Source organism: Caloenas nicobarica, chromosome 1, assembly GCF_036013445.1.
Source record: "Caloenas nicobarica isolate bCalNic1 chromosome 1, bCalNic1.hap1, whole genome shotgun sequence".
Lineage (NCBI taxonomy): Eukaryota > Metazoa > Chordata > Aves > Columbiformes > Columbidae > Caloenas > Caloenas nicobarica.
In genome coordinates, this window is record NC_088245.1 from 81689159 (window position 1) to 81702271 (window position 13113).

The 13113-nt window shown below is 41.7% G+C and overlaps 1 protein-coding gene across 11 annotated transcripts in view; it reads right to left on the reverse strand.

Annotated features, from left to right (window-relative positions):
- The window catches only part of PLEKHA5 (pleckstrin homology domain containing A5), a 168007-nt gene extending 155378 nt beyond the window's left edge, over positions 1-12629 (reverse strand). For 7 of the 11 annotated variants that reach the window (XM_065657359.1, XM_065657625.1, XM_065657276.1 and 4 more), the window contains exons 1-3: positions 12446-12627; positions 12243-12319; positions 9098-9155 (exon numbers count right to left, since the gene is read on the reverse strand). In XM_065657359.1, the coding sequence (XP_065513431.1) occupies positions 9098-9155; positions 12243-12319; positions 12446-12543 (233 nt within the window). In that variant the 5' untranslated portion in view covers positions 12544-12627. Of the gene's footprint in view, positions 1-9097; positions 9156-12242; positions 12320-12445 lie in introns of all 11 variants that reach the window. The other 4 variants (XM_065657030.1, XM_065657115.1, XM_065656890.1 and 1 more) reach the window with 2 other exon arrangements.
- Positions 12630-13113: the final 484 nt, after the last annotated feature.

A 13113-nucleotide genomic window follows, 5' to 3' on the forward strand; every position in this document is an offset into this window, starting at 1 on the left:
ACTCCACTACTGAACAACGACGACTCCAAAAAACCCTCTCCCCTTCCTATTTAAAACCAGGTTGCTGATAATTCCAGCTACTCAGTCTGCTGCAGGCAGCCCAAGCTGAAATCACGGAGGGCTGTGAAACACAACCAGCCCCACTTACAAGCCAACAGGACGTCACTGCTTTCATCAACAGATGATCATCTACTTCTGCCTCGCTTCAACATAGTTCTTCTCCATCTACAAAATCACAAGATTTTCACATAACTTACATATTTGAGCTGAAAAATGTTTTGAAGCAGCAGGCGCACAAACAAAAGATTATAATGAAGGGGATAAAGCGCTGGCATGTAAATTGACTGCTGAATTTGATAGCACTTTTTGTTGTTTTAAACCACAAAGTGAGCAATCAGAGGCAACAGAAATCCCGAATTTCTTGTTAGACAGGTTTGGCACTCTCACCTGAAGCTGAACAAAAACCACAATAGAGTGAGCTCTATTCTGAAGCATATTGCAAAATCTCTTTCGTGTTTAGCTTAGGATATAAGAATAAAGAGCACTTCAGGAAAACGTTCAGATTTTTTCTGATGTCTAGAAATCTTTTTATATTTTGAAAGTGAAGCAAAAAGCAAAATGCAAGTGTTTCACACACGACATTTGGAAGGGGGGGTGGTCCCTGAAAGAGGCATAAAGAACATACACCATATATATTATACACACCCGCATATTTATATTTTAAAGTAAAAACCCACTACTGGCAGTGAGAGGGCCAAAAAGCATAGTGTTTCATGTATATTTAAACAGAAGTGACTTTATCCATAATACCAGGTATCACTCATTTAAACAACTGCAAGACATCACCTTTTATGCTGTTTACTATGTTCTATGCATTGCACTCAGCTAGAAAAATACACAGATTTAATGTTTTGTTGCCAGTTCATCTGCTTTTAAGAACAAAAGTTTTCTTAAACGCTATTTGTGGCAGGGGAAGTTTTAACCTGGGAAAGTTTTAGATTCCATTTCCAGAAAAACTAAACGAAACACTTTAGTAACTGAATTACCAGACAGACAGGAGCTGCAGAAAAGGAACTACGACGCTTAGTACAAAATGATATAAAAGTCAAACCACTTTTTCCAGCAGTGTTACCACAATTTGCACTCTGCTTCTTTCTAGTCTCATCTCCACACTACTTCAGGGAAGGTTTATTAAGTGGCCTTGCTGATTGTCAGTTCACTTTTATCTGAAGTTGAGTAAAAGGAGGGACATAAAGAGGAGACAGAGTGTATGGCAGAGATCAGAATGTACCATGTCTCAAGGTTCTTCAGCCTGGTGTAGTCCCTAGGTGAGCTTGTATAAATAGATATCTGACATCAGTATTGTAAAACTGATCACCAACTATAGACAGATGGCCCCAGACTCGCAGCGATAAGTATAAGAATTTAGGCTTCCAAACTCCACAAATTAATTGTAGAACTATTCTAATATTAATAACTACCTCCTGTCTGATCAAGGATAACTTCAGTGACCTACACTCATAAAATTCACTGCATTAGAGATATTCTTCACAGGCGTTCAATTCGGCCAACTAAAGATTTATTGGTTTAAATGTCAAATGCTTTTAACTCTACAGATACAATAAACGCGATGGATCAATTAGTAAAAGCTAAAATTTTGTTAACTAAAAAAAATTTAGTAATGGAAATGTTAATGTTAACAAAGCACAAAACTAGTTCTTTAAGTATTTGTTTCTGCTAAACATGATTTGTAATAGATTCTGGAAGAGAGAGGAAAAAAAAAACCACACAAGCAGCTAATTTTAAAGGATAAGTTGCTTGGTAATATACCTTTCCTTACAAATAACTGTTCTTACTAAGTCACTGTAGAGAAAGCCATGAAGAATTAAGTTTCTAAAGCCTCCTAAAAATGCAAGTGGTTTTTAATCATTTATATAAAGCTCTATGACCATCACAGGCCATACGGGCACTCAAAATGCTGTCTGAAAGCCTTTTTTTCCACTTCACAGTCTTCAAACTAGCATTCAACTCGAATTTTTATAGATCTGGAGCAGAAAGATGCAACTTCACAACCCACTATTTAAGCAGACCTCCATGTCCTACTCAGTACTGGGAAGATTCCCTGAGAGTCTTCCTAGAGTGCCTATGCTATCAAGTTCCCAGTCCCAAACTTCTATGTCTGAAGGTGGCCACTGACGCAACTTCTTCCCTGCCAACATCACTGTGAGCCAACACCTTCCCTTCAACCAAATGCAAGACCAAGTAAAGCGAACAGAGAGACACACTATCTTCCACATTCGAACGAAAGAACACAAGGGAAGGAGGAGAGAGAAGGGAAAAGTGTTTAAATTTAGGTATTTACTTACTGAAACACAGAAAAAACACAGATACAGGCACCACGTTGGCAGAAATGCAGTCAGAGCTGTGGAGCTTTGCTTCCAGCAAGTGTTTGCCTCAAGCTTCATAGGAGTTTTATCCCTCTCTCACAAGCACACAGAAGCGTACCGAAGATCGCCCTGAACTACCAACCAGAGTGTATCTCAGGTTTAATGAAAGTGTAATTCATTATAATAAGGCCCAGTGTAACATAAACACATGCAGGAAAAACTGGCTTAGCACAGCACCACAACAGACGCTGGTTTTGATCCTGCACAACAAAACACTTGCAGACCACAGAAGTGCAAGCAATTCCTTTAAGTAAAAGCAAAACATCGTGTACACCAGGTAAAATTCGGACATGTAAAAGTTCTATGACATAGTAGCTACATCAAGTAGACTTTTCAGTTGGAAAAATTCACAAAGTCTCTCCCTGCCAGTTCAGGTGGTTTTGGAAGTGTCCCTCAGTTCAGGTACTGTGGGACACGGGTACTGAGGCAGAGAAGAGAAAAAGAACCCGTGCAACACCCTGGCACAACAGGAAGAGGAAATACTGGTACAGGTCCCAGAATAATTCTTCCAGTGAACATCAGTTCAGTTTCCTTTTTTTTTTTTTTTTTTTTCTTACAAAGTCGGGAGGGGTTGGGAAAAAAAAATCCATCACTATTTATAAAATCATGCAGCAGCCACCTACATAAAAGGTTATGATTGATCAGCATTTCCTTTGTTTTGCACCACCCTTCACACATTGTAGGTAGTGAAAATGAAAGACCACAGAAGAATTCACTTCACAGTAATAACGCCATAAAGTATATATTAGTTTTACCTGCTATTATTAACCCCATCAGCAATTAAGGCCAAAGTTAGGGAAAAAATATTACCATTTCCAAAACCAAGGATCCAAAAGTGGCTAAGTTAATTTATTAATTTGTTAACAGATGTCAAAAACTTGAGTGTCTTCAATGTCTTTCTCATGGATTTCAACATTTCATGTAACAACTTACATATAGAATTTTTTTTTGTATTTTAAAATAATTATCCATTAATTCTTGTAAGTGTTTAAAAACTTGGTAATGATATTAAAAAAAAAAAATCAGAAAGTTCCCTCACGGTTCCAAGTCTATCTTAGTAAAACTAAAGCACTCAAGGTATTACCGAATTTAGAAACAGACTTCAGGAAAGAGACAGCTCAAAATATCAACCACAGACGTCACAGTCAAAAAGAGACTTTAGATGCACATTAATTCCTAACATTCGCATTTGATATTCTGCCTCCCAGGCTAACTTTGAAACAGGTTCATAAGCCAGGGGTAATAGGCCCTGCCAGACCTGCACACGAGTCAGACAACATGTTTGCACAGGGTGAACTTTTGCCACCCTTCCCTCTGGGAGAAATTCCAGCAAGTTTGCTCCTAGGAAACAAGCTCCTAGGAAATAAGCTCCCACTCCTACTCCTTGTGCTGACTTCCCACTGCCACCGCTCCTTTCTGCCCAGTTTAGTCTCCTCTCCTCCCTCTTCTGCAGCTACTCCCGCCTTTTTAGCCTTCTCCTGCAGTGCACCACTGCCTTCATCCTCTTCCCACCGCATCCTCCCCTGTAAGTGGCTTTTTGGATGCAGTCCCACCGTTCCTCCTCTGACCCACACCCTTTTCTTCCTGTGTCTAGAGTCCTTCCACCTCCACATCCAGCTTCGGCATTGCGGTATTTTTGGTTCTTGAAATATTTCAGTGGAATAAAGAAGTATGTGTCAAAATAGATAATAAATGTACAGGCATTCCTAAAAAGTTCTCCTTTTCTGAACAGCTTTTGCTTACTACAAAGGTAAAAGGCACAGGTTAGTTTGTTGAAATATTATGTCCCAGTTCATCCATCTAGCTGTATGCCACTATTTGACCTAGCGGTCTTCCCATGTAAGAATTAACCAAATGAAGGCCAAGAATAACCTTTAGTCTTTCCTTAATTTTAGTAAAATAAAGGTTAGAGATAGTACGAAAATAACTAAATTTCTTGTAGGAATGCTGTGATTCTTAGCGTTAGAGGAAAACAGTCTGATCTGCTCTTATTTTTTTTCAAATTCCATTTTTCCTTTCAAGAAAGGGCTTCTCTGCAAACATGATGAGTTATTCTTTTTCTGGAGAAAGTCTCAGATGAAGGGTAGAGGATCTTTAGAATGCACATAAAATACAAAGGTTCAAACAAAAGCTGAATTCTCAATGAGCACCAGTTTATTTTAGCAAACAACAGAAACTCAAGGCTGAAAAAGATCTTATCCCTTTTAATCACTTAATAGATGTTTCTTACCTTCCCAATTTTCAAGCTACTTGTCTACAATAAGCAAGCCTGCATTGATAACATTCTCTGTAAAAGCACACAAAACCTCTATTTGATGCAACAGTGAACACAGCTCAGCTTTGGCCTGGGTTTGCCAATGCCTTGCTTCAGCAAGCAACAGGCAAAAATTGTTCTGATAAATACAGAAAAAGGTAAATTTCAACATAAAATTCTTAAAATAAAACTTTAACCCTCTTAATTCTTTATGTTTTAAAGAACTTTTTCAGTGAGCTGCCCAAAAAGCATTGGTCCTACAGCGGAGTTAAAAACTATCATATTTTAACACGAAACCGGTTTACCTAAGAGTACTTCTGCAGAAGGCAAACTAGTTAAACTGATGCAAAATTCCCCAAATTTCAACAACTTTATTTGTCAAATTAATAACCCAAATAACATAAACCTAGTTTAAAAAAATCAGTACAAAAATCCTAACATATGTTCAGAACTACTGAAATTAAAAAGGAAAAAAGGCAAGTAAAGTAAGCAAATGCCTGAGTTTAGACAGTCACATGGTTTTAACCAGCAATAAGCATTTCTTAAACACATGCATATGAATAAACACACACACATACATATACATGGAGAAAGACACATTTATGTAGCTTTACAGCTCTCAAAACCAGTACCTTGGTGCCCAATGACTACATAGTCATCACAAGGTACTAAAAACATCAAGCTGAAAACTCTCATTGATCTTAATAGGAGAGGAGTCTGAAGCCCATGACCACGTATATCTTCTTTATTGACAAGTATCATACTGGGATTGTCACATGGGTTCATTTCCTTATGCTCTTATAAATAATATAAGTAACTTAAGCTTCCCATAATACTATCCAGCTTAAATCTGTTTTGGGGATAAAGCCCTTAACTTTTCAGAGCTCAGTGAGTGCTCAATACGATAAGCATAGATAACCAGTCCAGTTCTAAGCAGAACAAAAGAAAATCTCAAATTTTCCAGCACACTGTGGCATCATTTTCAAACTGAGCAGTTTTCCCATATCTTGTTTTACTTCATAGTACAGAAGATTCAATAGTTAACTGATAGTAAACTAATTATTAAAGGTTATATTTGAACGTGTCGATTCTACCATCATCCAGCCCTATACTCCAGGTAAAAGTTTAGTTACTGTATAAATAAAAGACTACACTCAAACAAAGCATTATTTCAGAAAAGTTTACTGACAGAGTTCTCATCAAGTTATGAGGAAGGGCTACCTGTGCAGATTTCTAACATTAAGTAAACAAAACCAGACTTTCTTGGTCTCAAAGACACAAAACACTAACAACGTAACTACATCTCATGAGAACATATACAAAATGTTACGGCATGGCATATTTTTTACTCCAAATAACAAACACCACCTTTTGCCATTTGCATGTACAAGGGATAGGGAGGATGTGGGGGAAGGATTCTGTCATTACGAAGTATTAGAATTCTTCTACTAATCCAAAAAAAAAAAAACCTGCAAAAAAGGTCAAAGTCCCTACTAGCATCAACTTACTAATACAACCCTATGAAAAAAACCAAAACCCACATTATGCAATGGAAACAACTCCATATCTATCCCTGTTACAGAACATATTTCCTTTTTAAAGCTAGACTAAATTCAATGCCATGGAAAAAAAGTGTGTAAAATAATCACCATTTGGTATTTACTTATTCTGAAAACGAATGTACACATCCCAAGAAAAATACAGTGCCCTTTAAAAATAATCATATTTCAATACAGTCTGTATCCTGAGTCATTTGTTTGAAACGCCAGTCCAAGGAATGCTAAGATTCAGCTGACGATTATCTCCTCAACATTATCCCAATTTGATTATACAGTGTTTACTACATCAAAGCCAGAAAAAGCACAGTAATAGATTCAGTGACACACCCACTTGGAACAGCGAAGACCTATTATTAAAAAGCCATAAGAATAATTTTCAAAAGGTTTTTATTTTCAAACACAGTCTAGTGTAAGATCTTGCCATAAAGCAAGGTTGTTTAATATTTTTATTCAACCCACATATTTGAAGTTGTGCCTCAGAAGTTAGGTGAAATTATTTATGTGATCAGGAAACCTGATTATCCTTCTTGTCTAACTCTGTTATTGGACACACTACAGAAATCCAACAGCCAAGTTTCACATGGCTGAATGCATCAACAGCCTACCATTAACATTCATTCCCTTGTCACTTTGTCACTCACGGCAGAACACAAAACAATATATTTCTTTCAGACCTGACCATGAACAAGACTGCAATATTTTCAGTTTTAACGTAGGTTTATTATGCTGTAATCTACATAATAAACATTAATATTTAGGGAATCGGTATACTCAAATGAGGTTATATTTAGAAAACCATACGTCAGGGTGCCTGTACATTACAAGGTCACAGCAACCTGTGCTGCTCCCCACTCGTGCGGGAGCATCGCAGTAGTTTAGACTCAGACAACTAGAATCATTATAATCAACACATCATCCAGTGTCACCCTGCCGAGGATCACCAGATAGCGATTATAATGTTGTCATGCTGTCTACATTAGCTCTCACATCTTCTCTAGCACCAGAGGGCTGGATGCTAGACAGCTTTGAAAGGAGAAGCTATCATTGGGCAGAAGTTTAAATTCAGTCTGAGGCGCAACACAAGAAACACGTATTTAACTAAGGATGCCAAACTGGTCATACCACGTGAATGTTTCAGCAGGCTCGACAGCACAACCCTGCTATCCTCCTACATCTAGCAAATCACAGAGAAGTGCTGTTTGTGCAACGTGTTTTCAAAGACGCAGCACAACTTTTAAATACGAACAGAGCTATTTAGTGTCGGCTATCACCAAAACAATCAGCTTGATGTGCATCCTAACAGTTATGATAACACCTTGAACAGAAGATCTTACAAGGACAGGAGTACACAACCAACCTACCACTTGGTAAGCTTGTGCATAAGCACATCAGTAACTTTACAACAGCTGCCCACACTTTTTTATTCTAAAAAAACTTAAGTTCCTATTTTCCAGTTACTATAGCTAACACATTGTTCATAGGTTTATTCTATGAGAACAAGTTCTATATGAAAACATAGAATAATTTCTTTTAATATTATATACAGAGACAAACCCAGCTTTCGTTAACTTTCACTCATTTTCATTTAACAATCTGAACAGAACACCAAGGGTGAACTCCTTAGCACATTCCTTTGAGTTGCTTTACAACACAGGTGTCATGGAAATTACAAGAAAGCAGAATGGAACAGTAAAACAAACACGGTGCCTATTAACAAGACCCTTTTGATAGAGCCCGGCACTAGTTCTGAAGACATTTTTGGAGCATTAAACTTCAGTATATTCTTTTAAATTTTGTTTAGGACCAAATCCTATATAAAATAAACCACACAGCACATACACTAACACCCATCTCACAATGCCTACAATGCAACTTAAACAGAGCAGCTATCTTTTGCTCAACACTAAGACCCAGAAAAACCTACGTGCAGCCTATAGCATCCATCACTATTAGTAACCTTCACTCATACAAGGTATCCCACTGATGACACTAGACATTTAAAGATGACAAACCAAACACACAGCTGAGTGAGTAAAATCTCCTGAATGAATCAAGAAAAGCCTGAGAATTGTTAAATAACAGAAAAAGAAGCATATTAACCAGCCAAAAATACACAGGTGCCACTTTACCATTGTCCACATAAGGACAGTCTGACTATCTGGAGAGGAAAAGCTTCTAAGAAGTCTGTACTGATCTGATCAACACAACTTCTGGACTACTACATAAGAGCTCTATTTCCACACCTCTCATTCAAAAGGACTGTACAGTAAGTCCACCACAGTGGACACTCCTCAAAACATACCAAAACCTGAACAAAAAAAAAAAAAATGAAAATCAATGTGAGAATCAGAAATGGGAGGTCTGCAAAGACAACAACCACATTAAGCCTTCAGAGTGGCTTTAAACAACATAATTACTAAAGAATAGGGCTGAATCAAGACTTTTCTCCAAGTGACAAAGATCTGCCCTTTCTGAAAGCATTTCTGGCATGCCAGTGTATACACACAAGTGTCAAACAAACAGAAAAACTCAAGGTATTCTCAACTTGCAAGGACATTTGTTGCTAAGTGGTCACACTCACAGCAGAAATTTCATTTGAATCTGAACCCTTAAGAAGTTTTCATTAAAAGTACTAACACAAAAACTCAATAAATTATTTTAGCTGCGCAGAATTCAATAAACAAAGGACTACATCCACTACAGCAAGCTCGAGTGCTCCTTTTAGATATTATAGCATAACATTTCAATTCAGTTTGGTAAACATTCAAGATTACAGCAACATTTAGACAAACAAATTGAAAATTATAGTATTGTGACAGATAAAACATTCAACTTACTTTACATAATATCTTGCACCTTCAAAAGTATAAGCTTCCTCCCAACCTGTGGGTAAGTCTGGAAAACAAGTAGCAAAACATTCCAATTAACTTTTGAAATTATGTTGGCCATACTGGTCTACTCCCTAAACTGAGGTAGTTAAAATATTGTGTGTCTGATTCCACATATTGAAAGCTTTAGTCCTAGAAACAAATATTTTAGAATGGACTCGCAATACTGTCTCAATTTAAATTCTGTAACCCAAGAGAAGCTACATGCATGAAAATTTGAATTGGATTTCTCATTCTCAAGTTATAACAATAACTGTTTAAGTGTGCCCTTATTTAACAATGTTCCTTCCTTTGACCAGTAACTAGAACTTGGAGTCATCACTAGATCTTTCTGCCTTGAACTTCAGTAGCATCAAATTACCTGACAGGCAGAGATCTAAACAAAAATCAACTTACTGAGTTGCATTACATGCAAGTCACAAGCATCTTAACAGGCATGATATCAACTACACCACAGAGCATTAGCACCACATTAGCATAATTCCACCACTGTTATGACTAACAAGTGTTCCTGCAGTGTTTACAATTCTATTCAATTTTACATGAAAATAATTTTCAGTGCAAATCTAGTGGAGGAAGTGGGTACATCTTCTCCTTCTCTGTTATCACTCTTAAGAGTCAGGTGCCCACATATTTTAAAAAAAGCGCATTACCACCAATGGTCAGTTTTTTTACAAGTAACAGCTTCCTGGTGTAATGGAAGCTCTGAAGGTGTTGGGCAACTTTATGCAACTCTAGATACATCACTACCCTTAAAAGTTTGACCCGGTTAACAAAAACAATAATTGATATGTAGGACTCGCTCATTGAATTAAAAAAGCAAGAATGCATTTCCTAACCAAAATTTAAAAAATTCAGTGTGGGTCATGCAATTTTTTCCCCCACAGCTTACTTATTTGCTCTGGCTGACTTTTTACTTCACTCCTGTCTTCCCTAGAACAAAAATAAAGGTGTCTTTTGATAACAGCTCAGGGCAAAGTACAGCAAACAGGAAGTCCCTCTGCAGAAGTATTCATGGCTGCTGTAAGAACTTTGCAAAAAACACCATTCTAGTGCTGAATATCTCAAGGAATAAAAAGCACTTCAGTTCAAATGGAAGACAAAGCTTTCCTCCCATGTAGTAAATACCTCACGGCATTATTTAATAAGGAGCTTTACAATAATAATAATAATAATAATAATAATAGGAGCTTTACAATAATAATAATAATAATAAACACTTACAAAAGAAGTGTCGTTAACTCAAAAAATGTTTCTTAAGATAATACATATTTTTAACATATTTTGACTAGGTTCCCAAAGTATGGTCAGGGCAAAACAAGATATAAACCCCAGAATTAATCTGTTTTATTCTATCTATGTATGCAGAGATTCATTAACACACACATGAATGAGGAAAACTACAGAAACAGGTTTGTTTTACTTCAGCATCTGATTGACAAACCAAGGTCATGCCTCTCTCTCGTGTTCAGAAACAAGTTTAATTTACCTGATACTAACTCTGCTATTTTACATGTAATATTCCAGATACTCAAAAGCAAACTGCATTTCCTTTTAGAAGGCACTTAAGAGCACACACAAATGCGACACATAGAAAATTCCTTGGAAATCATCATCAGTCAACAGAGACACTAGTAACAGTTTTAAAAAAGAATGAACCCTCAGCTAATGCTACTGTCCAACAAGCAAATCTGCCCCCATGCATATTGCTGCAGATGAAGGCCAATTCCTCAATTAATTTGAGTACTGAAAGTCAGGAAAAGGGGAGCCTAATAACAATCAGTAGTTCTATTTCCTGGCATTAAATGACTTCTTTCAAACAACGGCCCTTCGCTGCAGATCAGACTGCAGAGTTCTAATAGCCAGAAACCTATGCTTTTTTACACTATTCCCGAGACAAAAAAAAGGTGCCCAGAGTTTTCTAAAAGGCTATTTCTGATTTCTTAATGCATAAGTATTAACCAAACATAAAAAGCAAATAATCTGATATAGTCCAATTCACTTGCAGATTTTCCTGCGATTATCCAAGTGATTACATATATAAAAACAACTGCACTTATTACTACACTCCACCACCTCCCAGCGGCATATGTAGCCTGTGTGCAATTCCAGCAGTCAGAGTTTGGCTCTGGGTCTCCAGAGTGTCTGCTGTAAATCCTCCTCCTCCAGCACCTCCTGCTGCTACTTCTCCAGAGAGGAACAAACACCAGTAGTGAAGACGACCGATTCCACCCTCCTCCCTCCAAGTTATTCCTAATGTTTCAGTCCCTTTTCCTCCTACCTATTCCACCTCTCTCAGTCACTTAGAAACCACCCACACTCTCAGCCTAGATGGAAGTGAAGGGAAGAAAAGGGTTTCTAGGTGACTACTATTATATTTAGTGCAATCAGCCTCAACAATTCTAGTATACCTATCGTGGTTATATCTAAGTACTGCTGGAAACAGAAATAAGATGAGTGGTTTAATGCTAGACTGAGAAAGGATGCTGTGCAGGTGAATAACTGGGGTAGCCTCTAAGAAGCATGAGAGGAATAAGGCGGTCTCTAATGGTAACTATATAATATTATAGGGGTGAGACAAGGCAAACAGAAAGCAAGCGAAGACAGAGAAATTACACAGATACGGAGGGAAAACCGGGGTGCAAAAGGAAGAGTTTTAAGAAAGAGATGAGGAGCACTCTGATGGCAAGCTGGACACGCCAGGCTGCACTGTAGTGTCATCCTGCTGGAGCTGGGGACAAACAACTGCGAGAAGTGCGGGGAGCGCAGAGAGCGCGGCGTGAGGAGTTGTCTCGGGTGGCCGCGGCGGCACCGAGGCGGATTCCAGGATCGGGCGGCTTGGGGGCGACAGGGCGAAGCCAGAGGCGCCGCCCGCCCCGGCGAGGGGACCAGGGGCCACGGGGCCGAGCCCGCCCGGGGGCTGGGGCGGGCAGGGGGTGCCGGGAGCCCAGGGGGCGGCCGCGGGAGCCGCGGGGCGACGGGCTCGGCGAGACCCCGGGGAGCGGAGGAGGGCGTCGCTCGCCGGACGGGGGCGGCTGTGCCGGGGAAGGGCTGGGGGCCCCGGCCGCCCCCGGCCCCCAGGCGGGGCTCCTACCTGCGCTGCGGCGGTGCCCGGTGATCACGGCCTCTCCGGTGAGCGGGTGCAGCCAGGTCGTGCTCTTCGCCTCCTCGCTGCGGGGACGGACACACGGACCGAGTCAGGCAGGCGCAGCCCCGGCCGCCCCCTCCGCACGCCCCTCCCGGCCCCCCGCCCGCCCAGCCCAGCCCCGCTCCCCTCCTCGCCGGCCCCCCGCTCACTTGATGAAGAAGACGCGGCCGCCCTGGCTGATCCCGTAACTCCAGCTGCCGGGCAGCGCCCGCAGCCGCTCCACGCTCAGCTCCGCCGGGGCCGCCATGGCCGAGCCGCCGCTACCAGCGCAGCCGGGGAGAAGCCGAGGGGAGCGCGGAGGGTGGGGGGGCGGGGGGGGTGTGGGGGGACGGCGCGTTCACGAGCGAGCGCGTCCCCGCCGCCGCCAACACCTTGGGGAGGGGGAGGGCGCAGCGCGAGGGGGAGGGGGCGCAGCGGCGCGCCCCGCCCCGCCCCACCAGGGCCCGCCCCTCCCGCCGCGGGGGCGCGCGCGGCGCCCTGGCTGGCTGCCGGCGGGGGCGCGCAGCCTGCCCGCGCCACGGCCGTTGGGGCGGGGCGGGGGCGGGCGGCGGGTTCCGGTGGGCGGGGGCGCGGCCGGCGGCCCGCGCTGGGGGACGGAGTCCCGCAGGGCGGCCCCCGCCCCGCAGAGCTCGGCGCTGAGGTAAACAGTGCCCGAGCGGCGGGGAGGGCTGTCCCGCAGCGCGGCAGGGCGGAGGCCCCGGCTGGCGACGGTCGTGCGGGGGGAGGGGGCCTCGGCCGGACGGCGCGGGCGGGCGCAGCCCGGTGAGGGTGCGGGCAGCGCGGCGGCTGAGGCGGCCCCGAGCCGCAGGGGCTGAGC